Below are 27,351 nucleotides of genomic sequence, written 5' to 3'. Positions count from 1 at the left end.
TTGTAAAATTTTCTGTTTTGTGTTTTGACTACTTTTTGGTTAATTATATCTCTAGGTAATGAATGAAGATATAGCCTATTAACAAAAATAAATCTTATATATAATATATTATATATACAAAAAAAAAACTTATAGGCCTATTTAAAATATTTTCCAAAAAGGGCCTCATTGATTAATTTTGCATGATTGGGGGCTGCTATATTTGCTTAAGCTTTTTGAACGTGTGATAAAGGCGCGATAGGCTGTCAATTTTATGTGGATAAAGGCATATTTTGTACATGACTACACATGTCCTTATAAGGGCAAAAAAAGATGTCGTTTTAACGACATAACATCTCGTTATTACGAGAAAAAGATGTCGTTTTAACGACATAAGATCTCGTTATTACGAGAAAAAGATGTCGTTTTAACGACATAAGATCTCGTTATTACGAGAAAAAGATGTTTTAACGACATAAGATCTCGTTATTACGAGAAAAGATGTCGTTAAAACGACATAAGATCTCGTTATTACGAGAAAAGATGTCGTTAAAACGACATAAGATCTCGTTATTACGACATAATTGATGGGAAAAAATAATATGTATGTGGCAGCAATGCGTCACCGTAGAAGAATGATATGCCATAACGTGATTTTTTTTTAGCTGCAGTAAAAAGATGCAAACTTTAAATCTGCAGATTGCAGTACAGTGGACTAGATTGCATATTTTGACATTTTTGATGTACGGTCTTTAAAAAAATAAAAAATAAAACACAGAATGGGATGTCATTTTGTCCGTAGAAATTTAGCGTGCTCAAAGTCCAGTGTGACGCGGCTTTAGTTTTCGAAGTGCTTGTTTTATAAATATGAATGGCAGTACTTTTTGTAAACATCCATGCTGACAACTTCGAATGGTCATCAAATTATTTTATTAAATCAGTAGTAAAAACATAATCCAAGAATGCAGTTATAAGTTAAGCTTTTCAATTATTATTTCTCCAGAACAATCCTTCGTTTGTAAATGTGTACGTGTCATGATGTGTGTCAGTGAACTCAAAATCTGCTTTAAAATATTATGTACAACACAGGAGTTGTTGCTGCCACGGGGATCATCGTCCTCCTCCATTGCCCGCCCCTCCTCCGGCTCCGCCTCCAGACTGATCCTGAGCTCCAGACATCATCAGGAAAAGAACAAGAGGGACAATATACATCCACTGGCGATGAAAGAGAAAAGAAAAACACACAAGAAGGTTTTAAACATATCTGTTAGCGGTTTGAAATGCAACATGACGGTTCCTCTCCGGAGTCAATGACTAGGTGCAGGGCACAGGCTTTTGGATTAATTGGCAAGTTAAGCAAATCATTTTCAGTTTCATCCTTCCTTGCTCTCTTTTTGTCCAACCTCCACCACTTACTGCTTCTTACAAATGACTTTCCACTATGAGGGAGAAATGAGACTGAAAGAACAGGAAAGAGTGAAGCAAGCAGAGTGGGTCATGAACATCTCTGAGCTTGAGACTATCATCACCTGCTAATATTACTGGCCAAAAGACCCTATTTGATCAAAACACCACTGATTTGGTCATGACCCAGCAAGAAACATACACGAAAAAAGCACATCAAACAACTGAACACCAAGCTGAAACAGAGGAAGGATCAGAGGATTTGAGTTTGTGTGCATGTGGGTGCTTGTTCAGAGACCCATATACACACACAATGAGAAATGCAGCGGGAGTGACAGAGTAACCAAATAGGCTTAAATGAGTTTCAGTACTTGAAATGAATGGAAATCAGCTCTGCTCTCTGGCGCCCCCTGGTGGGGTCTGTGCTGAACTGGTGGCCATGAGGAACACTGCACCTCCCAGAATCAAATACCACTGGAACACAGCACAGACCAGCACAAAGTCAACACAGACACAGCACAGTCACAGCATTGTGAATGCAGAACAGCCAACCACGACACACGCTGCAGGAGAGTTTAGAGGTCGGTTACAAAGAGGGACATTAATACTGGTAGCTGTATTTAGGAAAGGACAGAACAGACCAGCAACTTCAGTCATGAAATGACTGTTAGCTCAAAATACAGCAAAAGAAATACAGTAACGATCATCTTGGGCATTGCAGTCCACTGATACACAAACTAATTCTAAAGAGACACAGTAGAACAAAAAAAAAGAAAACTATTAGCAGGAATAGAGGCCATTTGGAAAGGAGTTATTACACAAAAGGAGGTGAAATAAAAGATGAGAAAATATTAATGTGATGATAGTGCATAAGGTTCCACATTTTTACTACCTGGATCAGTGTTTCCCAACCTTTTTTCAGCCACGGCACCCTTTTTTCAAATTTGTGGCACCCTACACTAGTGTTGTTATGAAACTACTTCGATACGATACCTTGAAATGTATCGATTTTCAATACCACAGGGAAGAGCCGTCTACTGTCATATACATATTTTTAATATTATCACATTTTGTCCATCCATTGAAAGTCTTCTGAAGAGATCACTTTATATGATGACATATTTAATAAGGCTTTTATTCATATATATATAAACATTACTCAATTACCATTGCAAATCTCACCTAAATGTTTGCTCACTCAGTGTATTTGTGTTTTTATATTGGGATAATGTTGTTGTAATTGCACAAGATAGCTTGTTTTTAATATATTTTATAATGTAATAATTTGACAGTTAATCTCCAAATTAATGTAGAAACAACATAAAGACAGTTTATTTTAAATAATTGTTTAATGGCATCTTTTGAATGAATGAAGGCCGGTATCACTGATACCAAATGTCTTCAATTATTTATTTATTTTCTATTTTAAACATTAATTATTGGCATTCAACATTACAGTATAATTGAAAGCTATCAATTGTAACATTTATTAGGCTCCAAAAAAATAACAACTTTTAATTTAAGTGAAGTTAAAACAATCTTCACATAAGCCCATAATAAATGTTATATTTACCTGTGCCCTTTTTCTCACAACTCTTTACATTCATTTAAGACTTTATTTAACTAATTTAAGACCGCTCTTATGAGGATACTCAACAAAACGGAAATTTTGGCATAATTGTGTGTTATTATTGGTTCAAGCGCGAAAGAGAAGTCTATTCTGGCGCGCGTCGTTCTGTGCGTCGTGTGTGTCATTCACAGACACACACTCTCTTTTGAGAGTGAACTTTTTCAAGTTCTCTTTTGTCATGTCGCGCTTGAATGGTTTAAAAGCTTTTGCATGAAGAGGAACGTGATCATATAATGTAACGCCAGCCAAAGGATGACAGATAAAAACGGATGCTGCGTTAATCGCGTTAAATATTTTTAACGTGTTAAACTGAAAAACATTCATCGTATGCGTTACTATTGACAGCACGGACATAACCGATGTGTTTATGTGAATAGGCTAAGTGGCAAGGCGGACGTTGTGACAATATTTTCGTGTGTATTTGACCGTACCAAGCCATGAAAAAGAGGCCGTTCTATGTGTACGCACGGGGAATGAAATCATGCGCTACCCCCGCAAATGACCGCCGGAAACTTAAGATTAGCATTTTTTATTATAAATTTGTGTGCGTTATTTGTTGTTATTAGAGACATCCGAGAATGATGGTACATAATACTTCTTAATACTTAAAAAAGTTTGATGGAGTTTTTACAGGACACCCCTGCTCTCGCCAAACGGCACCCCCCAGTTGGGAAACGCTGACCTAGATATAATTAGTCAAAATGCAAACACAATTACTAGAGTGAACTTAACTTTCACAGAAAAGTCAAGTAAAAACTGGCACAACTCAAACCAGTGACGAGTCTTCAGTCTCACACATATAATAAAAACACTCACATATTTGGCAAAGAAGGATTTCTGCTCTTGTGGGTTTTTGCCTTTCTTTTCCATTTCCTGTTCCATCCTCTCAATGTAGGGTGCTGTTTCGGGTCTAAATAAGAGGCACAAGACAAACTCATTTCCAAAGGAGCTGATAATAACATATACAGTGCAATTTGTGGGTGCACTGTTTGTATACTCTTCAAATAATAAAGTAAATGTGTAGACCAGTGGATCTCAACCCACTATGAGGCCTGCAGACTTTCAAGAGGGGCCCAATATGTCTTACAATTATTTCAGTGTATAACATTAAACTGCCATCATATTTTTGAGATCATTTAATTATATTAATACAGATTTACCAGAGATACATATCTGCTTAGACAGGAGGGCATTTGAATATTGTCTTGGAAAAAAGGGGTACTTTGGAGTCAAAAATGTTGAGAATCACTGGTAACAGAAATAGCAGTCTGAGTGTAAAAGCATAAGAGTGTGTGTGTGTGTGTGTGTGTGTGTGCACTCACACAGGTGCAGTGACAGGTGCCACAACACTTATTGTTGTGTTAAAAACTTCCAGGTCAACCTCATCCTCCACCTCTATTCCACTACATGAACCGGGGATTGTCACTATGGAAATGCCGATGACATTTCCACTGACATCAGTGTGAAGGGTGATGACATCACTGAGGTGGGACTCCACTAACGAGCACTGCAAAAAAGAAAGACAGAGACAAGATTTATAGCTAAAATATCTATAAAAATTTAATTTTTAATAAAAGTTTATATTATATAAAAATATATAATATACGCTGTGGAATAGTACAATTTAAAATAACTTTTTTTCTATTTTTATATATTATAAAATGTAATTTATTCCTAGGATGGCAAAGCTGAATTTTCAGTCTTCAGTTTCACACGATCCTTCAGAAATCATTCTAATATGCTGATTTGCTCAAGAAACATTTATTAATATTATCAATGTTGAAAACAGCTGTCCTTGATATTTTGTAGAAGCCATGATACATTTTTTTCAGGATTCTTTGATGAATAATAAGTGCACAAGAACAGCATGTATTTGACATTATAATCAACTTTGATCAGTTTAACGAATATTATAAATTAACTTCTTTAAATAAGATTCTTACAGACCCTGTATATACTGATATTTAAATTCAAATATATCTAATGTTGATATTTGCAGGAGGTTGACTTACAGCTCTAACAAACGCTGTAATGTAACCTTCAGACTGTCTCTCTGTCTGCCGGTCCACCTGTAGAGAGACTCTAGGCACTCGGATCCTGTACAGACCATCAACTGCTGCCACATCCTGAAGGACACAGGCAGAGAAATACACATTTAGGCCAGAGAGACAGCGGACAAGGTTACGACATTTCATCCTTTATGACAAATATCCTTGCTTTCCTAAAAATAAAGCAGGTTCTCACCTTCATTGTATTCCTGTCTTTCTCAGAGAGCTGGTTTTGTGCGAGAAACACACCGTTTTCCCTCCCACCCCTGAACTGTAGGGCACCACGAAGGCGAAATCTGGGAAAATCATCTGAAACAAAACCAAGCAGTCACGACACTACCAAAAGACACATTAATAGACAGGCTAACTATTAAATATTTACCTTAATACTCACCTATTTCAAATGAGTGCTCTAGTGGCACAGAGAATCCGCTAAAATCGGTGTCCACCGCATCTCCTAACTGTCAAACAAAACCATTTAGCCTACATTCAATCCGCATACAGACACATCAGACAGCAGCCTAACATGCTAACATGCTCCACATGCAAGAAATCAGCAAATCCGCACAGAATACACATGACGAGAATGATGTTTAACGGACATATTCAACTTACCCTTCGACCATTATTGCATTCGCCAAATTGTGTCCATAACAGCGTAACAGTTGACAGGACGGACAAAATAAGCGACAAGACTCTTTTCGTGGCCATTTTGTCGCAAGCCTTGAGACGAGAGACTTCCTCTCTGTGTAACGGAAATACGGCGTTTCAAAACAAAAGTCGTAAAAACATTAAAGATACTCCTCCATTCACTTATGAAATGTATATTCATCTAAATATATATATTATATATCTTTTTTTTATTATATATATAACATATAAAAACATTATGTGGTATTTCTTTTTAAAGCATTAATATGTCTCTCACAATATACAACTGGATACCACATTAAAAGTCTTCAGAGTTTTTATTTTATTTATTTTTTATTGCTTTACTAAAACATTTTTTTTTATCCTCATTTATCTCGGTCTTATGTAGGCTCTAAAATCATTATGTCTATATATGTCTAAAACGGATACTTTTGCTATGTTTCGGTTAGCCGTTGGAATGATTTTCTCCTCGCAGCCACTAGAGGGCGCGCTGCACACTGGAGCGCAGTCACGTATAAGTATTGCTAGAATCGGCTCTTCTCTCGCCGGGTGCAGTGGCGTGCGCCTGTAATCCAAGCTACTGGGAGGCTGAGGCTGGCGGACCGCTTGAGCTCAGGGGTTCTGGGCTGCTGTGGACTATGCCGATCGGGTGTCCGCACTAAGTTCGGTATCGATATGGTGCTCCTGGGGGAGCCCGGGACTACCAGGTCGTCTAAGGAGGGGTGAACCGGCCCAGGTCGGAGACGGAGCAGGTCAAAGCCCCCGTGCCGATCAGTAGTGGGATCGCGCCTGTGAATAGACACTGCAGTGCAGCCTGAGTAATACAGCGGGACTCAGTCTTTTGTGTGTTTTATCAGATTCTCATTTTAAATTTGAATTGAATTAATTGAATAGCTGTAAATTAACCTTTTTGGTTGAACTTTTAATTTTTTGGGGGGTACAGAAGTAAACATTTTCTGCCTCCAAAATAAAAAATATGTTCACGGATGCTATTAATTTAAATTTTTTGACAAAAATAAGGTCATTTTAGTGCCATTATAGTGCCCAGAAAATATATGATGTACTGCCCCCTCTGTTTACGAATTTGAATTACACCTGCATTTTGTGCAACACGAATCACTGAATCAATAGGAGTCGCTGTTCGCCATCTTCAGCTTATTTTTGTAATTCATTTCATGACAGAATGATTTTCCCCCACAATTAATCCATACTCAGTGGTCCAGTTTTCTGCAAATTGAGTGTTTTTGTTGTTGTGTGTTTTAGGAAAGATGTCGCTGTATGATTGACTAATCACATTGAGTCTGCAACCAACAGGGTTCACTGTGAGACCAAGACGGATTTCCAAAAGACATTAACGGGTAAACTGGACAAAAACACACGCTTGAAAGACATAGAGCTCTTGACGTTCAGTAAATGTGTGCGCCAGTGTACAAGTTTGTGGTTAACTTCATTATACCTGCTGTCACAAGTAGAGAAAATGCAATGACAGGAGTTGGACACTAGAGAGTAGTTTAGTAACAGGAAAATGTGCCCACTACAAAACAAATTTTAACATGGCTCAACACAAGTCACATGCTAAATTGATTGTTAACAAGACCTTTATATTCACCTCAAATAACTGCCTCCAATCATAGTATTATTACGGTAACACTTTACAATAAGATCTAATTTGTTAACATTAGATAATGTATGAACTAACATTGAGCAATACAATTGCTACCATATTTATTAGCCTAATCTTTGTTAATGTTAAATGAATAAAAATACAGTTGTTCATGGTTTGTTCATGTGAGTTCACGGTGCATTAACCAATGTTAACAAAAACAACTTTTGCTTTTAATAATGTATTAGTAAATGTTGAAATTAACATTAACAAAGATTAATAAATTATTCTAGAGCTGCTGTACAGCCAAAACAATCTCTGTTGTTCTATTACCTTCCTATTATCACTGTAAAGCTCCATTGAAACAATCTGTATTGTAAAAAGCGCTTTAAAAATGAAGGTGACTTGACTGTGGTAGTATTGTTCATTCTTAGTTCATGTTAACTTAAGTAGTTAACTAATGTCAACCAATGAAACCTTTACCATTATTGTTATAATATTTTATTCTACTACCTTATTTTCAATATTCAGATGTTGAAACGCGTGTTTCTTCAATAGCAGAGGCACCTAATGTCCAAAGCTTTGGTTTTTATTTTACCGCAGATTTAAACTTTTTCCCATTAAAATGTTTTACCTCGCCCTTTCCACCCTTCTTTTCTAATGCTTTTTTTTTTTTTTTTTGGTATATATTTTATTTTATTTTCTTATAGCCTACTTGTACCAGACCCAGATTGTCTTAAACTATTAAAATCCATCTTAAATAGGCAAAAACAATTACTATAATAATCTTAACAAAGAGTAAAAATAAATTTGTATCGTTTATATTCATTATATGTTAGTTTTTTTTACTAAATTATAACTGTCCCTCTGTTATGATGGCATTCCATCACAACCAACCAACAACTTGGCACCAAAAGTTAACCTACAGGCAGCGATGTGTCAGTGAAGAGCATGTTTGGGATATATAATGTGTGAAGACAACAAAGAAAATATAACATGCAGAAATTGTGAAACATTTTATTGTGTGTATTTATGCAATTCTAGCTCTGAAAGTGTTAAAAAAAAATCGTTGTCTGTCTAATTTAGACCAAAAAAATGTATTTTCTCCACTCAATGCTAAACACGTTACATAATTTGAGATGCGTTAGTAATCACAGAGTGGTGAAAATGTTCATAACTTTCAGGGAAAAAATGACAAGGAGTCTTCAGTGATGCATATTTACATGATAAATATAATAATCCAGTCGCAGTGCGGAAAATGACAAATTTAATAAACTAGTCGCAGTGTGGGAAATGTTTAAAGAGTTTATTTTCTAAAAGTCCACAGGGCCAGAAGTGGCCATTAAAGAAACACTCTGCTGTATAATGTAATCATTTGTGATGTTGTCCTTGGGTCTGACATATAATGCAATCAAATGTTTTCCTGTTTAAGCTGTTACAGACATGACCAAAGTTATGTCTACGCAAATATTGCAATGTTCCCCAACCACCTGAGAACTTACTCCTTTTCCTCAATATCTGTCATTGTAGTGAGCCTATAATGATAATAACCGCATCGACAACAGAATGGGCCATCAGGGCCTCAGGTTAATCAAATTTAGCTTAGATCGATTACAATCAATTACAGTAGCACGCAGTGTTTGCGTTCCAGAATCTCATTTTGTCCTGTACATTGTTCTGTAAATCAACGTTACTGATTATCTTACACTCTTTCCCCCCCAATCAATAGTGTACCTATTTGCGCCACTCAGTACGGGACCCCATGGACTGCCATTAAGATCCAAGGCATGAGAAAAAACAAACAGACGCACGCCCTTTCAATTACATCAATCAGATGACACTGAGGTAAGTGATACAGCGTGGCGTATTGGCATTTCCATAACTGAACACATCGCTAAGAGAGCCTGTGTGAGTAATGGACTGTTTCAGCAGAAGGGCTTGGGTTTTCCATGCACCCTTGCCATGTGATTTCCAAGACATTCCTACTTTGAAATGAATATATATCTCTTCCATCAAGTCATTGCTGTCTGTCATCACGCCCCCAGACAATAGTGAAGCCCCACACCCCTGCAGAACTATAATTAGCCTGGCCATCTCATCACCGTGAAGGCATCTATGTGGCATTAAACTCCAGGGGTGACATTTTATTATAAAGCAGTATAACATTTTCTGCTTACATTTCATGATGAGAGTTGTTATATTGTGACACATGATTTATATTTTCTTTACCAAGTCCATATTACGTTTAATTGAATCAAATAAATTAAATTAGCACTCTGTGAAGCATGAAGTATCTTGTTTCCTGGCTGTTGTCTTCAATATATCACTTTCCCTTCTGCTGCATGTGTCTTGTGCTTGTGGCTGTACGCGAGTCTCTTCTGTCTCGATCCTCTCCTTCGTAATATTGTGTCATTTTTCTCCTTGACACCTGCCTCTCAGGTTGCACTTTCTATAAATAGCACAGTCTCTGGCCAGTCTTCTCTCCCCCAAATGAAAGTTCAAAAGAGCGTTTATTGGTGTGTCAAGCTTAACAGAGCGTCATTGAACGGTACACTTCAAGCATTCACACCAGGGACGTGACTAAACTCTGATCTCTGCTATTTTGCTATTTAACGGACATCTTGTGACCGTTGAGTTCAACGTCTTACACCTTTATTGAAGTGTTACACTTTTTTAACAAAATATCCTATTAACTCAGTGTTTTGTCATGTCATGTCATGTCATGTCATATTAATTAAACTGTCATACATGTCATGCAAGTTTAGTTGAGGAAAATGTCATTTTAAGCCAGATATTCAAACATTTTATAAACACTACCATTCAAAAGTTGAGAAGAATCTCTTTTAGTCACCATGGCTACAGTAAAATCAGTAATATTGTGAAATATTATTACAACTATCTATAAAAAAAAAACAGTTGTGCTGCTTAATATTGTTGTGGAAACAATTATACATTTTTCAGGATTCTTTGATGAATAAAAAATCCAAAAGAACAGAATTTATTTGACCCTATTTGACCCTAACAATGTAAACATTTTGATCCATTTAATGTATTCTTGCTGAATAAAAGTATTTAAAAAAATCTTACTGACATCAAACGGTGTTTGAACGGTATCGTATTAATTTAAACCCTTATGCAAAACATGCAAAAACTCTCAATGTTGTAAATTCGTTAAGTTTTAGTTGTTCACTCTTCATGTTTTAGCACATTGTTGCAGAAAGAGCAAATTCCGATTAGCATGCAACGTCATTTTGTGCAGATGCAGTTATGATTTTAAGTTATGTTCTAATTATCTCATGTATCGAATGGGTTTGGGTGAGTTAATTAACCCACTAGCTCAAGTTTAACCGCTTTCATTCACAGTTTAGCCTTGTTCTTCGTAAAACGTCACACTTCTTTTGACACTCAGTGTGTGACTTTATGACTGGCCTAATGAATGAGCAGAATTGTCAGCACATTTACTTGATGAAAAGATAGGGGTGGTTAGAGAGATGTTAGGTCAAAGGTCAGCGTGTCAAACGTACTTAACCTCTGACAGCCTATCAGCAGGCTTGATTCTGTTCTTTCCAGGTCTCTCTTTCATTTTCTGAGGTAACCATCACTTCATAGATGATCACAGATGTCAAGCAGCTCCGCTTTAATATGCTTCAAACAGGCTGTCAATCAATATCTATCTACAAATATATCATGCCATTAGCAAATAGCTTGGTTTACAGCACGCTTTAACAAGTTTACCAATTAACAGGTTTGCCATAGAGACACCATGTTTGTTATAATGTTAAACTTTTTTCACCCTTGTCGCTGTCTTTCGTCTGCTCCTCCTGTCCAAGTTGTCTCAAGTGACACTCGTTCTGTTGCTCTCTCTCCATGTATCGCTTTTTTCTCTGCTCACCCACCCTTCTCTATCTTACTCAAGGATGGGGAGGACATGCCAAGGGAGGAGGGAATAAAAGGCATGAAAGATGAGTAAAGTGTGGGAGAAAGAAAAGTCAGGGTGACCGACATATGACAAACCACCATGCCTGAACCGAAGAAGCCAGGTAAGCTTCTTTAAGTTCATTTTCAGCATCGATTTTACATTTAAACCTACAGTGTATATTTTAATCATCGCAATTTGTCATTTCACACGTTAATGTAAATGATGCTTTTATACTCTGACTGGCAGAAGGCATCAGTGTCTGGCCCACACTTAACATTCATAATAACACCCACTTGTTGATCATTTCATTCAGCGAGCTGTGTAAGACAATCAGTAGATAAATCTTTATCATTGGCTCACACTTTTTGTTAGCTAACTAACTACCTGCTGAAGCGGAGAAAAATTGCTTTCTTTGCTTAAAACGTAAATCATAGGCCTGAATGTATTATTGTAAGGAGCCGTTTAGACCGCCTCGGCTGTGACAGGTGTTGAAAGATGAATTTTCGAGGTTGGGTTGGCAGCAGCAGGAGTGAGAGGTCAATTTTCAGTTTGGGGTTTGGCAGTATAGACGAGTAGACTGAGAAAACACTCTATAGCTTGATGCCCATCAGTTTGAATTATATATGTCTTGGTGATGATTGCTAAGGCTGGAATACTCTGACTGCCCAAAATCTACAGACTGACTGACTTTCGACATCTAGCATTCACTCGTCCAGACTGTAAATTAAATATTTGTGTAGTGCATTCCAGCCTTTTACCACTAATCATCAACCAGTGGACAATACACCTATAACAAAACGTAAACGTCTGAGAGGTAGAATCACATTCCAAGAGGGAAAAATGATCAAATTCAAATCTCATTATATGTGAATACTCTGAGGATATCACATAATACTGCATGAATATGGTGTTTCGCCTGCAGGAATGTTTTCTTAAAGACCTTCATTCAAATGCTCAATGCTCAGTGGACCCTGTAAGTGAAATTCTGATCATTATGAAAATGAATCTATTGATTTAAGTAGTGCACAATTTAAAATCAATAGCATATCAAGTGTGTGGTCCTTTACAGTATTAGTGCTGATATTTGGAGTGGGTTAGTTCTGAACATACAGTGTGATTTAAGTTGCTGGCACTGATACAGAGCTAAAAGCTTTAGCTACCACACCTTTTTATGGAGCTTTTAAGGAGTGAATAATTGCAGGCATTGGATTGAATTAGCATCAAATATCAGAAGTTGATGTCAAAAGATAGCCATGTTCATCTATGTAGTGATGTTGTGAACTTGTGTATCTGACTGGGGTTCTGCAATACGACCTTCTTCAATTTCACCGTTGAGTCCGCAGCCTTGAGACAGAAAGAAATCTGAAAGATTTGACAGACCCTGAAAAATCTCCAGGTGAAAGAGGGCAAAATAAACCAAAGGTTGTGCAGTGTTTTGAGCTGCTGCTGAATTTCTCTGATGAAGTCTAAGTCATCCTCACAGAAATGGCATTACTCCAGCAACAGCAGGATAATAAGCAAAACTTATGCTGTAATAGTCTCAAAATGCATTTAATGTACAGGGAAGTAATTGTGGCGCTAAGCTGCTTAACGGTGGACGCTGTTAAGGAAAACAGATCAGGATGTTTGTAATTACTGGAAATGGAACTGGAAATGACAGATATTTAGAAGTAGGAAGATGGAATAATCCACAATCATTCTCAGGAAATGGAACCATTTATGCTAAAAATATAAAAATAATTAAAAAATAAAATATTATTTTAATTTTAATTATTTGTTAAACTGACTAAAAACTAATTTGCACAAATAATTTGACCATGTTTAATTGCACTGACACAAATAAAAAGTCTGCATGAGCATTTTAAATGGAGATTTCAATAGCAGTAAACAATTAAAATTTTATATTTACATAGCCTAACCCATTAAAATGTACAGAGGTTTTATTTTTATTATTTTGCATTATACATTAAACAGATTTAAAACCATTGTACAATGTGACTGAGTTAAGTACATCATTTGTTTGTCATGGGAACGCATTTAGCAAACAAATCTGTCTCCTAAGGAACGACCCTTTCAAAAAAAAACCACAAGGTCAGATCAGTGTCACCATGCCTTCTTGAGATCTGCCTTGTCTCTGTTATGATTCAGTTTTTCCTTGTAACTCAGGCCCATGACTTGGTGTTAAACCCAGTCTGAGAGCATGACATCACGAGTGTCAAATAACTGGATCGTTTTATTGGAGCGTAATCTGTTGCTCCCTCTCCTTTCGTTTTCTCATTCATCCCAGCTTCACACTTCAGACCACACACAAAGCCCCTCTTTTAGTTTATTGCTTCTTAAAGATCAGATTTACCACCCTCCACTCAAGTCCCCCAGTCACATACACGGGCCACTTTGTGTAGTCTCACTTGTAGTCTGTCTGGATCTCCTGAAGCCTTAGTTACTGGCAAAGAGCACGATTCCTTAATAAACAGCTTCCAGAATAGCCCCGAGCAGCTTTTAGGAGGGTGTGCAATTTTACAAACAGGCATGTTGACAGTGGAAAAGTGTTCAGAGAAGTGTGTGTCTGTGCATATTGCTCCATGATTATGCATACTCTGTATGATAGTACTGTAATAGTGAGTCAAGGCTGTGCGCTATAAATTGTGCATTTGCATTAATATTGGATTGGGGCTGAAATAAAGCCTATGAGATATGTCACATTAATATAAATCACTTTACGAAGAGTCTAATATAATATCCAAGCTTTACCATAATAGGGAAATGTCGGGCCTGTGACAGTTTGAGATGGGTGAAGGATTTCTTGGGATTTCTAAAAATGGCCTAAAATGTTTTGAAATGGCTCTTTGATTATTTGGTTGTGGTTTAAACATCTTCTGTGACAATGTTGTGATTCCTTTTCCTTCTTTATAAGCATGTCCTGCCATGCTGTAATAATGTCATTTCTGTCCTGGCAGGACAACAAGAGTTTGGTTCCCTGTAACACTACTAATGAAACACCCAGAGTATTGAGTATTAGTGAAGTTTAAGCCTCTTACTTGGCATCTGAAATGTCATTACCATGATGCCCCCTTTTCCCAAATCCCCCTATTTTCACCACAACAGAGCACAGAAATCACGACGCAAACACTCTCTTTGAACTCTGCAGTCCAGGATGGACAGATTCTTGCTCTATCCTCTTTTTTTTTTTTTACCATTTTGTTTGTATGTGAGCAACACATACAGACTTTACCATACATGGCTAAAGATTTTTTTCTGTTGGCCCAGTTGGGCCAGTGGTTAAAACAAAATACAATATAACAAATACAAATGAAATAAACAGTGCTTTAAGTTTTTCCAGGTATAGGTCTAACCGTGGTATTCAGTTAAAGAAAATGAATAATCCGATGAAAAATAATAGTGTAGAGTCTTTATTTTACGTAGCCTATAAATTATTTTTCCAACTGAGGGCATCCTTGGACATTCCCAAAGGGAGGTTTTGCATAGCTCAAAGTAAGTAATCCCCTCACTCACTCACAGACACACACACACACACACATACAGTGACAGTGTCTTAACATTCAACGTCTCATTTCCAGCTGGGATAGTGTAGCATTACCTCATAACCGTTAACATCACAACGCGCTCCTTGGCATGCATCTCCTTCATGATGGATTACACGCAGATGTGTGAGCGCTCACTTTTGGTGTGTTTCTGAATATGTCCTCCAACTTAACCGTAATGGGATATGTACTGCATGACCTGAAATCGCTTTATGACTGTATTCATGAACCGCTGTTGCATATTGCACACCTCAGCTGCGCTCAGTCCTCCTCCTGGAGATCTGGAGACATGAAATATTCAAGTGAACCCAATGACCTTGATTAGCTGGTTCATGAGTATTTGATTCGATTTTAACTAAACTCTGCAGGATGGTAAATCTACTCGAGCGCCCCGTCAAAACCACTGTGCTAATGTGTATTTATTTAATTGTGTTAAAACGTCAACCTTTTCTCCTGCTTCCTCTGCACCCGCAGTATAAATCATTTCCATTCACGTAGAAGCGGCATGTCCATTTAAACAAGGTGGGGAAAATACTGGGAAAAACCAGTGTAAAATTGTGTTTACAACCTTGACATGTTTATTGACCACTGTATCATCTTACATACACTTCCATCAGTATGATTTTTTTTATATAAGGATGTATAGGTGACCAAATGATCGTGTTTAGATGTGATTTTAAATGCCGTCTATCTTTAATAATTAAAATGTGCGAGTATTGTAAGTAATAAAGAAAGTGTTTGCATAGCTCAACAAAAAGGATGGCCCACTGGCCCGGGACCAGTTTGAAAGAGACTATATATATATATAAAAAATCAAAAACTATTAAAAATAACAAAAACACAAAAAGAATTACTAATTACTAATACTATTTTTTTAAGGAGAATTCATGGTGATCACTGCCTGTCAAGATTAGTTCAAATTTAGCTTGGTTTATTAAAAATGCAACGTGCTATCCTGAGAGTGGAAGAGAGAAAGAGATCACTGTCAGAAAGTAAAGAGGCCATAATTAATCTCAACATCATCACACCATAAACCACACCTTTCGACAGTTATTATATATGATACCCTGTCTTTACGTAATAAAAACTGGGGGAGAGAATCATTTTAATTAAATGTTTCATTTTAAATCATGTTTTGAACTTCAGCTTATGTAAATCATTTTTGTTGAATAAGCTGAAGTGATATTCAGATTAAAATTAATTGTAATTCATGTAAAACTATAACTATTCTTGTTATAAACTATAAAGGTTGTAATTACATTCCCAGCATGACCCATAGCAACCAGTTTATTTTTATTCTCAGATCAGATGATCATGATCAAACTGTTTATGCATAGTCACCATCTCCCTAATCTTCATTTTTATCCTCACCCCCTCATCTTTCCATATATGTAGGAGAGAGATATTTACGATCTATATCCATAACTCAAATCATCAGTTCTGTCACGCATGAGACTGATAGATATTGTAACGTTTCTCTTAAGTGTTTCCTCTTGCTGCCAAAAGAATCACTCTCTCCATCCTCATAAAATGGGGAAACTTCATCATGTGCGGCCGACCCTCCCTGCACTTGTATCCACTCCAAATGCTTCTAATGCCAAAGTCAGTCCATCACACACACAGCTTGTAAAAATAGCTGCTTTCAATCTGGATCTGAGGAGCTGAATGAAGCCTGAGGGGAAAACACATCTCTTTTTTTTCGTGTGATATCCTTAGAAACACTACATATATCACTTGGCTGTTCCCATCCGTGTCTGTTTATTTAGAAAATTGAAATATTTTAAATGGAATTCATTAGACATCAGAGTTGAAGTCGAGGCCACCAGCCTGTTGCAACAGACCCCTTACATTAGAAAAACCCTTGTTATTAATACAGTGAAGGTTTTCTTAACTGAACGCATTTGTTGCAACTAGACCACAGACCCTGCAAGACCCAGAAAAGTGTAGGACTGGGTATCGATACAGATTTCCAGACTCAGTTTGTTTACGATTTTCCGAACCAATTGATTCAATTCCGTTTCACTTTGATCAATTCATTTTGGCAAATTTCGGTTATCATGTCCACTTTGCTTACACATGAAAGAAATTGATCTCTCAGCTAATGTCAAAAATGATACTCTAAAAATAAATAAAATGATAAACTCAGTTATAAACTCCCATGAAAGCGCATAGAAGGTTTATGCGCATAAAAAGCGCATATAAAGTTTTTATCACTGGAACTGCACTGGTTGTGCTTTTCTATTCTTGATTCGCTAAAAGGAACTGGAAGAGTCATTTCTGCGTAAATAGGCTACGACTACACTGTCAGATTTAGCATTGTTGAAAAATTGTTCTTGCCTGAGAACATTAACCGAGACCCAGACCCAAGACCAATACATTTTGAATATTATGCATCTTATTTGTATTGATTAATATTATACTGGATTGGCAGTATACAATGAATACAAAGTTCTGTCATGAAACTCTAGATGACACAGGCTGATAGTTGCTTAACTCAATCTGTTAGCAATCACATCCTTATCTACATTCAGGGCTGCCAACTCACGCATTGAGCGTGAGACTCACGCAATTGACACTTTTCACACGCTCTCACGCCACACATACATTTTCTCACGCACAGAAAAATCGCGAAGCAAAGACACGGAGACCGACAGACTAGACAGAGCAGGTTACTTAAGATATAAAAAAATCTCAGCTCTCAGATTCTGTCAATTTTATTACGAAATTCAAACAATAAATACCGTTTTGGCGCTTGTAAATGTGACGTGACAGATCCCTAGCGGCACGTGAACGATCATCTCTACTAGCTAATAGTAAATAAACACGAATGAACAACATTGAAAGATAAAGTAGCCTACAACTTACCGAAATGTATTTTCCTCATACATAATATCGATCAATCAGTGTTTTTCAACCGCGGAAAGGGTCAACTGAACAGCTGGAGAACAATTATGTCACATAACATTTAAGTTACCTCAGGAAATCAATTTAATGACCATAATATAGGCTAGCACGTTAGTTAAAGTTAAGCTAGAAAAAGGAGCTATAGAGAGTATTTTGCTAAATATGTGTAGGCTACTATTACATATTTATTATATTTGTACTTATATCATTAAATAAGGTTGTTATTATAATAAAAAAAACGCATTATATTTAATTTGAGTTATTTTTAATCTTAAATAAAACTAGATAGGGCTCTCTATATGTTTACAGCATTAGGTGAGTTTTTTTTTTCTTGAGAAAAATGTACGCCTATCTTGTGTAGGCCTGATTGAGTCAATATTGAATCAAATCACAAGATCTGAACTTTATTGTGAAATTTGTGTCAAGCAATAAAAAAAAACCCATAGCTTACCAGAAATTGTACCATGTAAACATTGTAACACGTTGTCACTAAACAATTCTAGTTACTAAAATGTTTTGACAATCACAATACACTTATTGTGATGCAAGACATTTTTTTACATCCCCAATCCAATACCCCCCCCCAACCCCCCACCCCCTCCATAATTCTCACTCCAAGCTAACCTCAAAAGTTGGCAGCCCTGGCTGATTGGTTGCTGTGGCATCAGCGGTCAATGAGCTGCTGCTCAACATTTCAAATATGAACATTTCAAACTTTGTTTGCTGTTAGCAGTCTGCAGCGCACTTTCAGAAACCCTCCACCTTCCCCAGCTCCACCTGTATAGATCTGCTACGGGAGGTTATTTCATGTATATGTAAGGCAGCAGAATGTCTTACATGCTCACAGCAGTGTCTGTGAATGTATTGACAGTAGCAAGACCAAATACATTAACAGTGCCACATCCATTACCATGTCAATCTCTCTGCGAGTTGTCATGACAGACATAACAGTATGCCACATACACATACAAGGGCAGAGATCAGAGGGGTTTTTTTTGTCACACTCGAAACACATTTGAGTTTGACTCTAAACACTCAGACATCCTTTTAGGTTTTGTTTGTACAACACTGTATGTGACAGGTCAGAGTGCATTGGAAGCATATATGTGGTGATATGCGAAGGGCATTAACGCATAGCGGTGTGGGTAGACATGTTAACTCAAGGCCACACGCAGTGAGGCCCCCGCTTTCAGTTATCACATCCCGAGATGTGTCTGAGAGACTTCACAATCTCCCCCCACTGGCCTGTCAAAATGGTGGAAATTAACTGACATGTAACTGACATGAAAGAGATGTAGAGAAGTAGTGGAGTAAATGTCATGAGAGATTAACTTTGTGAACATTCGACTCGGCCAAACAGAGTGAGGGAGCGAAGAGAGAGGAACAGAGAGTAGAAAGAGATTTGTCAGCAAAGTGAACGTGAGAGTACTAGCGCTGAAGGCTAATGTAACTAAAGTGAGCAAATTCTGAGTGCAGCCATGTATATGATATAGTTTCAAATGCTGATGCTGGCATTTCAGCCTGCACTCAATTTCAGGGCATCGTGTGGTTGTTTTTTCTAGGTTTCAGAATAGCTGCCTGAGGGCTGGGGGCGGGATGGCGTATCTGAAACAGCTATGGATTAGCAAAATAGGACCTTCAGACAGAAACTATTACGGACGTAAAAACTGAAATATTCCCCAGCCTATATATGGAGTAGATATGTAATCATAGATGTTGTATTTATGGAAATGGATTCACGTTATCGACAGAGAGAGAGGCATAGGAGACGAGAGGGCATTAAACCGCTCGTTTACACTTTTCTCATATGATGTTTATGCAACGCACTTTTAGATATCCGAGACTTCTCCGTGCTAATTTAACATGACCGCATTAAACTGGGTCCTTCTTACTGACCTCATGATCTCTTTCTCTCTTCTATGGAAGCCCATTTCTGCCTCCCTCAGAGTAAAAAATAAAAAGTTGTACATAATCAGTAAAGTCAAATTGTGAGATATAAAGTTGCAGCTGCAATAAATACAGTCAGATTGTGAGATTTTACTTTTCTAAAGTGGTACAAATTTTTTTTTTTGATATGCTGCCAAATGGGCATCTACATATCATTATCGACATCCCTTTTAAAGAGAAAAAATTATCTTAGTTATGTGCAATGTTATTTTAGTATTTATACACTATTATAATATTTATTAATATTTTGAATTAGCTTTTATTTTTATATTTTCAGTTTTCATTTTAATTTTAGTTTAAGTTTTAGTCATTTTGTGTCATTATTATTAGATTTTTTTATATATATTTATAGCTATTTAGCTTTAATAAAAAAATGTGTACTTCAATTTGTACTTTTTCATAATATCTTTATTTCAGCTACCAAATACAAGTTAATACGGTTTGGTTTAACAATAATAACACTGTGGCAGTGAAGGCGGTTTAGTTACATCTCTGTGCATTAGTGTTTTAGCATGAGCTACACTGGCCTCCGTTTGACTTCTTATGACACCTACACTTTTAGAACGCGTGTGTTTGTGTGTTGATTGTGAGTGAGTGAGTGTCTGTTAGTTTTTTGCGCTGTGGCTGTATGTAGCAGTGACAGGGACCAAGACTAGCAAGACGGAGAGAGTGCTGACGACTGGAAACCAGAGAAGACCCAACAGATCAGGATCATTTATATACTATTATAGTATCTATTAATACTTTGTGTTAGCTTTTATTTTTATAAGTTCGGTTTTCATTTTCATTTTAGTAATTTTATGTTACATGCTTTTGTCATGTGCATCAGTTTTTTTAATTCTATTTAGCTTTGTTTTATTTTTATTTCAGTTTTAGTACTTTTTTCACTTAGCTGCCAAGGCAGCATTTTCATTTTACATTTCAGTTTTTTTAAGTTTCGTTTAATGAAAACTATTTTAATAGCTTTAGTTTTGTTTAACAATAACACAAATGATATAGCTTCAGTCAAATTTTGGGACATGTTTTAGGATGCTGTTTTTGCTCAATGTAAATGTGTGAGTGAATGTCCAGCATAACCAGCAAGACTGTCTTAATCAGCTGAATTTTACCAATGATTATTAGATATTTACTTGAGGTTCAAGATGAGAGCAAGAGAATTATGTTGGTTTTCATATAGCGACAGCAAACTGCCTGCACGGCATTGCAGTTGGCTCAGCAATGGATTTAAGAGGAAAGAGCCATTTTAATAAAAAGCTGACTGGGTCCTTCACCTCAGCAAAGATTTTTAACTACATTTCAGCTGAACAAATTAACGCCGTCAGACCAATTCATCATGGGTAAGGTGAGAGCTGCTCTGAGCATTTGAGCATTTCCCTGTGGAGTTGTTACAGGTCCCTGTTTGTGTATAGACGTGACCTTCAGCTGTCTGATGATCCCGGTGCTCTGTTCTTTTTTGGGAGAACATCTCAGCCAGCTCCTTAGATCCTGAGGCAAGGAAAGCATTTATAACTTGCCAGATCACCGTACCCCACCGAACTCTTCTGGGACGAGGAGATATACCAGAAGTGCCTGAGATCCATTAACATACTGTGCTCTGAAAGACAAACCTAATCAAAAAATAGACGTGTCAAAACTTCAGTATGCAAGCAGATCACGCAATCTGACCCTCAGTACCAAGGCCAAGTTCGGTGTCTCATATCCTTAACACTAAAGAGTGAAGAGCCTACCGCACCCTCCAGATTCGGAGTCAATCCGAGGCCAAGATTGTGACTTGGAGGGTGACGGTGGTACCATGTAGCAAAGCTGTTTACACCTACCGTTGACCCGAGGAACGGACAGAGAGGCTCAGATGCCTGTATTCCAAAATACCTTCTGCCTTCACTCAATATACTGAAAAAAAAAAAAAAAAAAAGACTTGAGAATAGGTTTGGCCAACTTTAAAAATGTTTTGTTATGAGGATGTATGCGCATATCTAATCTGTGTATTTCAAGTCAAGTAGAAGTTTTTGGTGTTAACCTGCTCGGACAGTTTCATGATTTACATGTTATATACATCTACAAAAACTAATATGAGTTTAAGAGTTTTAACTTGTACTTTAACATGACCCCAATTGAATACTGTGATTATAAATGTAATTTCTTTCAGGTGCCAAGGGAGAGAAGGAAGCTCCCCCTGCTGGTTTGTACATGCATTTCATTGACTCTACTAAATATTCGTAATCTTTTTGATGTAATGAGTCATTTTAAAGCAGTCGGGCTCACTCTCGGTATCTTTGATTTTACAGATAAGCCTGCAGAAGGTGGGTGAACTGCTCTGAATCTTGTCATGAACGCCATGTCTTCATTCAGTCTGCCAAGAGTACAAGGGGTAGCTTTGCTTCTACAGATGAGCTTTGCTCAGACTGTGTGTGTGTGTGTGTGTGCTAGTGCTGCAGGGGGTTAGGATTAGGATTAAGTAAGAGGTGTGCTGAATTACACATCAATTGAATGTGTTCCAATTCATCTTTAGATACAGCAAATACGCCAATGAAGAATCATACCTAAAACCAACTAGCAGTGCTCTAACTTAACATTCTGCTTACATATTGGCACATGTATCTAGTGCATTGCTTAGTCGAACAACAATATAATTATTCATCATAATGCATAAAGACATACTAATATGGTTGACTTGATCTCCTGCCTTTATAAGTAGAAGCACAGCCGGCTTTAATAAATGTGAATTTAACTAACTATGTTCACATGCAGAACCATATTTATTTACTGTTATGTATCTACATGATACAATTTACATAAATTACAGTATATTGTTTCTACATACATAAATAACATTATAGCATACTTAACTGCTGAAAATACATTAGAAACAAAAGCCGAGCTTGCTGTGCTGTAGAAGACAACTTCTTATTGCTTTGCTGCATGCAATTTTTTTTAAGTAAACATGTAAGCCAATTTATTTGAAAATATACCGTATATGACTCCTTTTCCAATGGGAGTGGGAGATGCCGTCACTACTGTTTAGATGGCAGAATGTGGGAATGCAGTAAACAGTTTTCTCTGGAAAATAATGTTTTAAAACACTTTTTAACTGTAAGTAGAGTACAGTATATGATCTTAGAATTAATATTTACAGTCATTCTACTTTTGATAGTAATTATGAATTATGCTTCATATCAGTGATAAACATTGTTATTTCCTTTATACTGACCACTAACTACATAACCATGAAATGTGTCAGTGTTGTTACTGGTTCCTATTTGCTTTAAATATAAGTAATACTACTTGACAATATAAATATATATATATATATATAAAAAAAATTATTATTATTAAAAATATTATGAAAAATTATTATTATTTTTACAATTGTAGTGTGAGTTTGAAAACAAGACAGAAGATCAAATAATTTATACTGGTTAGTGAATTTAATTTATGATCAAAATACGTTATGATAAAAGTGTGACTGCATTTTGTGTGTGTGTGTGCGCACACGCGCGCATTTATTGGTGTATGTAATGTATGCATTCCTTTGAACACTGAATCTGATTGTGGGCTATTATTATAATGCAGCCCATTACCACAGCGCACATGTGCATATATGGTACATGTTTCCATTTCTCAGTTCATGTTATTGTGCATTTGGCGTCTTAAAACTAACACCCGCACTGGGGTACAAAAAAGATGTGATCTGTACACAGTTTAATGGTGTTAACATGTGTGGTCATTAGGGCACTTTTTTATTCAAATGTGTTTTATATTTCAGTGCAAACAGCCCACAATGACCCCAAATAGTATGTGGACACTTAAAATGTCATTGCTTTATACAACTAAATATCAAAACAGGTGACATTTATTAATTGTTGGCAGTGTTTACAGGTGCTGTTTTTTTATTTGTCCAGTTCTGTTTAAACTTTCTCTCCAGCTCTAGACTCCAGGGACAAGACATCGGATGTAGTTTGTAGTAATGTTGGTGTTTTAACCCGTCTCTTTGTATGTGCTGCCTTAACCTCATTATGCTTCCATTGTTTCTTTTAATTCAGATGATGAGGGCCGCGACGGTAAGGGAAAGAAACACTCCTCTTGGCTCGCTATGTGTGTGTGAAAATTTGTCAATGTGCTAGTTGCTTATCTGTGACTGCGCATGTGACTAAATGTCAGTCACTGTCTCTGTCGGTGGTCCACAGGCCTGTCACAGGGGTTCTGACTGGCCAAAATAAGACCAACAAGCAAACAAATGGTTTGAATCTGAGATTGCCTTGGCGAATCCCAGCAAGAGTGATTTTCATTCATTTTAATTCATTGGTCAGTAGTCTTTTAGCGAACAAATTGTGTTTCGAGACTCACAATAACAGAAAACAATCTCCGTTGTCTGTTTCACCAAGGCATCCAGAATTTGTTATAAATATTTTAGCGTCTGCAGGTGCTGTAAGTGATTTTAGGCAAATGGAAATAAATCTCTATTACCTGACAGATATCACTAAAGTTCTTTTTTTTACTTTCTTCACGTCAAACATTTTGAGTGTTTTTAGGGCAAACCAGTGGAAGTAGGAAAGCAATATTTCTAATTTCAGTTCAGTGTAAGTTTTTCATGAAATATTTATATTTTATTTCAGCTTTATTTCAATTACTGAAATACTGAAATTCTAGTTTTAGTTAACGCCACCAATACCGGTCAGGATTTACCTAGTTAGCATGGCCCTGCAGCCACCTGGCTACGAATAACATCTTCCTCCATTGACCACCATTCAAAAATATTTAATAAAATATTTAATTGTTGTAAATTTAGATGTTTTACCAGTGCCACATCATTTTAGGAGGTCTTTTAAAAGTGTGATATCGACTTGATGTCACAGCTCAGGATGGTGGTCACTACTGAAGGGGAAAAGCTAGCGAATAGCTTCTTTAGGTATTACACAGATAGCAAATGACATCTGGCCCAGTTGTGGCCCACATCTCCCACATTCTTCTGGCCCACATACCGCACGGAATGACAGCGATGACTCAACCTGAGGGTGGCTGGCTCTTTGGTCTCAACAGGGTTTTGGAACGTCTAATTCCATAAAGGTTAGGTCCATAAAAAATTCCAGAGTGGCTAAAATTGTTTACAGCACCTTAAACTATATCCCTTAGTTGTTAATTTGAGAAAATTTGGATATATACTTTGTTTATTAGAGTGAGTATATATCAGTGTATGTGTGCTTGAGTGCATAAACCAAAAGATATTTCATTTCAATCTCTGACCACCATTTTACATTATATTTTAAGAAATGTAATACTATTTCATTCACACTAATTTGGTTGGTGTTACTTTTATGGATCATTTATGATGACAGACATTGCTTCGATGTCTTCGACCTTGTTTTAATTTAACCTCTTGGAATAGAAATTCGGTGACCGTTCAAGAAGCCAAGGTTATGCAGTATACTGATACTCTGAAGTGGTTGTCCCTCTAAAAGTTTCATCATTGGAAATATCTGGATCTGTGTATGAGATCCAGCATTAGGGTGTGATAGTGTGATTATCAGGACATTTAGCAACATGAGGTAAGGACACCCAGAGCTGGACTAGCATTTCCACTGTTGTGTGGTTTCCACTGGTGGTGTGGTGTGGCGCAATGGATAAGACACATGCCTTTGGTGTGAGAGACCCGGGTTCGAATCCACTGTGAGACACCAATGTGTCCCTGAGCAAGACACTTAACCCTAGTTGCTCCAGAGGCGTGCGACCTCTGACAAATATAGCAATTGTAAGTCGCTTTGGATAAAAGCGTCAGCTAAATGAATAAATGTAAAAATGTAAATGTTGTATACAGTGCTATGCATAAGTGAATACACCCATGCTAAAGTTAACTAAAAAGAGGAATAAAAAATCATCTTTTGGAAATTGAACTCAATGCCTTAATTTAAAAAATTAGGAAAAATCCAACCTTTAAGGACACCAATTTTCTTTGTGAATGAATAATGTATCGTAAATAAATAAATGTTCTTCCTTAAAATACAGGGTGCATAAGTCTGGACACCCCTATGTTAAATTCCCATAGAGGCAGGCAGATTTTTATTTTTAAAGGCCAGTTACTTCATGGATCCAGGATACTATGCATCCTGATAAAGTTCCCTTGGCCTTTGGAAGTAAAATAGCCCCACATCATCACATAGCCTTCACCATACCTAGAGATTGGCATAGAGTACTTTCCATAAGATCATCTCTCAATGCAAATCAAACCAGCTATTAGGCTAACTGAAATAAAACCATGCCCATCTCTAGGTATGGTGAAGGCTATGTGATGATGTGTGGCTATTTTACTTCCAAAGGCCAAGGGAACTTTATCAGGATGCATAGTATCCTGGATCCATGAAGTAACTGGCCTTTAAAAATAAAAATCTGCCTGCCTCTATGGGAATTTAACATAGGGGTGTCCAGACTTATGCACCCTGTATTTTAAGGAAGAACATTTATTTATTTACGATACATTATTCATTCACAAAGAAAATTGGTGTCCTTAAAGGTTGGATTTTTCCAATTTTTTTTTAATTAAGGCATTGAGTTCAATTTCCAAAAGATGATTTTTTATTCCTCCTTTTAGTCAACTTTAGTATGGGTGTCTAAACTTATGCATAGCACTGTATGTTTAGTGACTGACATTGGTGTTATACTATTTCTGCATCTATCTAATCTGGGTTAAGTGTATATGGGTAGATCATCTTTATAAGGATGGTTGGGTCTAAACTATATAACCAGAGTTCCAGTAAGAGCCTTATGCAATGCTGTTTTGAAATATAAGCCAAACTATGCATTGAACTGTGACTTTTTATCCTTGTTCGGTATAACTTGCATAAACATAAAACAGAGAGTGATGGTTTTGTTCTCTGGTTTTTTGGAATATATGGAAATGGAAATGCATCATCCGGGCCTGATCCCACCATGGATAGTTTATGTGGCCATTTGCTGTTTCATGTCAGCCTTTTCTGTAGAGATGTTAACTGATTCTGATGTTAAGATGGAAAAGAATGTCAAAATATGTTTTAAATAACCAGCCATCAAATCTAAATAACTTGAGTTTAACCAGCATCAACCGACCAAAAAACCCACCCACCCATCAGTGCCACTACAATCAAAATGGGTTTCAGGACACTTAAGTTGTTTGGATTGGAATGACTGGTTTGTAGAGAAAATAACTTAAATAACAGCTATGCACCTTTTCATTCTGAAAAACTGAAGGACAAAGGGATGTCAGTTTCTACATGTATTTGTGTTATTATATAGTATGTGTATATGAATGTCTTAGAAGAGCCCTGATGTTGTCCCCTATATAACTTCCTAATGGTTTCCCCCACTCTTTCTCTCTCTTTTTCTTTAATACAGAATTGCCTGAGGATGGTAAGACACACAAATCCTTTAGCATGTATTGTCAATGACATATACATGAGAAAAAAAAAAATTGCTTCATTTTTCATGCAAAAGGAAATTTTGTAAGTGTCTTTCACATCCCAGAGCAGATCCTAAAATTGTAGTTCACACAACAATTAAAATTCTGTCCTTTTTTACTCACCCTCCTTAAAAAAAACTGTTCCACAAAAGAAAGAGAGTCATAAAGTTTGGAAACACATGATGACAGAAGTTTTACTTTTGGGTGAACTATCGGTTTAAGGATCTGGGAAGGTTGAAAGGTGAGAGTCAATAATCAATAGTTGTTTTGTTTTTGTTTTGTAATTATGGGTATAGGT

The 27,351-nt window shown here is 36.8% G+C and overlaps 2 protein-coding genes across 8 annotated transcripts in view; one reads left to right on the top strand and one right to left on the bottom strand.

Moving 5' to 3' along the window:
* Nucleotides 1-890: 890 nt before the first annotated feature.
* On the bottom strand, nt 891-5,806 carry emc10 (ER membrane protein complex subunit 10). 2 transcript variants are annotated; one of them, XM_084424822.1, is made up of 8 exons: nt 5,677-5,806; nt 5,456-5,522; nt 5,258-5,370; nt 5,026-5,139; nt 4,336-4,520; nt 3,830-3,923; nt 1,755-1,857; nt 891-1,194 (listed from the first exon to the last, which is right to left on the bottom strand). In XM_084424822.1, the coding sequence occupies exons 1-7, from the start codon at nt 5,770-5,772 to the stop codon at nt 1,771-1,773; spliced, it is 756 nt and encodes a 251-aa protein (XP_084280948.1). In that variant the 5' UTR covers nt 5,773-5,806; the 3' UTR covers nt 891-1,194; nt 1,755-1,770. The 2 variants fall into 2 exon arrangements, with proteins under 2 accessions (XP_084280948.1, XP_084280947.1); XM_084424821.1 differs by lacking the exon at nt 1,755-1,857.
* Nucleotides 5,807-10,915: 5,109 nt separating this feature from the next.
* Nucleotides 10,916-27,351, top strand: part of mybpc2a (myosin binding protein Ca) — a 32,673-nt gene continuing 16,237 nt past the window's right edge. The window contains exons 1-5 of one of the 6 annotated variants that reach the window (XM_084401898.1): nt 11,240-11,355; nt 21,774-21,806; nt 21,913-21,927; nt 23,668-23,685; nt 26,990-27,004. In XM_084401898.1, the coding sequence (XP_084258024.1) occupies nt 11,334-11,355; nt 21,774-21,806; nt 21,913-21,927; nt 23,668-23,685; nt 26,990-27,004 (103 nt within the window). In that variant the 5' untranslated portion in view covers nt 11,240-11,333. Of the gene's footprint in view, nt 11,061-11,224; nt 11,356-21,773; nt 21,844-21,912; nt 21,928-23,667; nt 23,686-26,989; nt 27,005-27,351 lie in introns of those variants that run through there. The other 5 variants (XM_084401902.1, XM_084401899.1, XM_084401903.1 and 2 more) reach the window with 5 other exon arrangements.

The sequence above is a fragment of the Rutilus rutilus genome (genome assembly GCF_951802725.1).
Source record: "Rutilus rutilus genome assembly, chromosome: 1".
Classification (NCBI taxonomy): Eukaryota; Metazoa; Chordata; class Actinopteri; order Cypriniformes; family Leuciscidae; genus Rutilus; species Rutilus rutilus.
Note: the sequence above shows the minus strand (reverse complement) of the source record. Positions and strands in the feature narration are given on the sequence as shown.

Coding starts and splice junctions, on each gene's coding strand:
- emc10 (XM_084424821.1), bottom strand. CDS start 5,772: ATGGCCACGAAAAGAGTCTTGTCGCTTATTTTGTCCGTCCTGTCAACT. Junction 5,523..5,676: donor AATGCAATAATGGTCGAAGG/GTAAGTTGAATA, acceptor TTTGTTTGACAG/TTAGGAGATGCGGTGGACAC. Junction 5,371..5,455: donor AGAGCACTCATTTGAAATAG/GTGAGTATTAAG, acceptor GTTTTGTTTCAG/ATGATTTTCCCAGATTTCGC.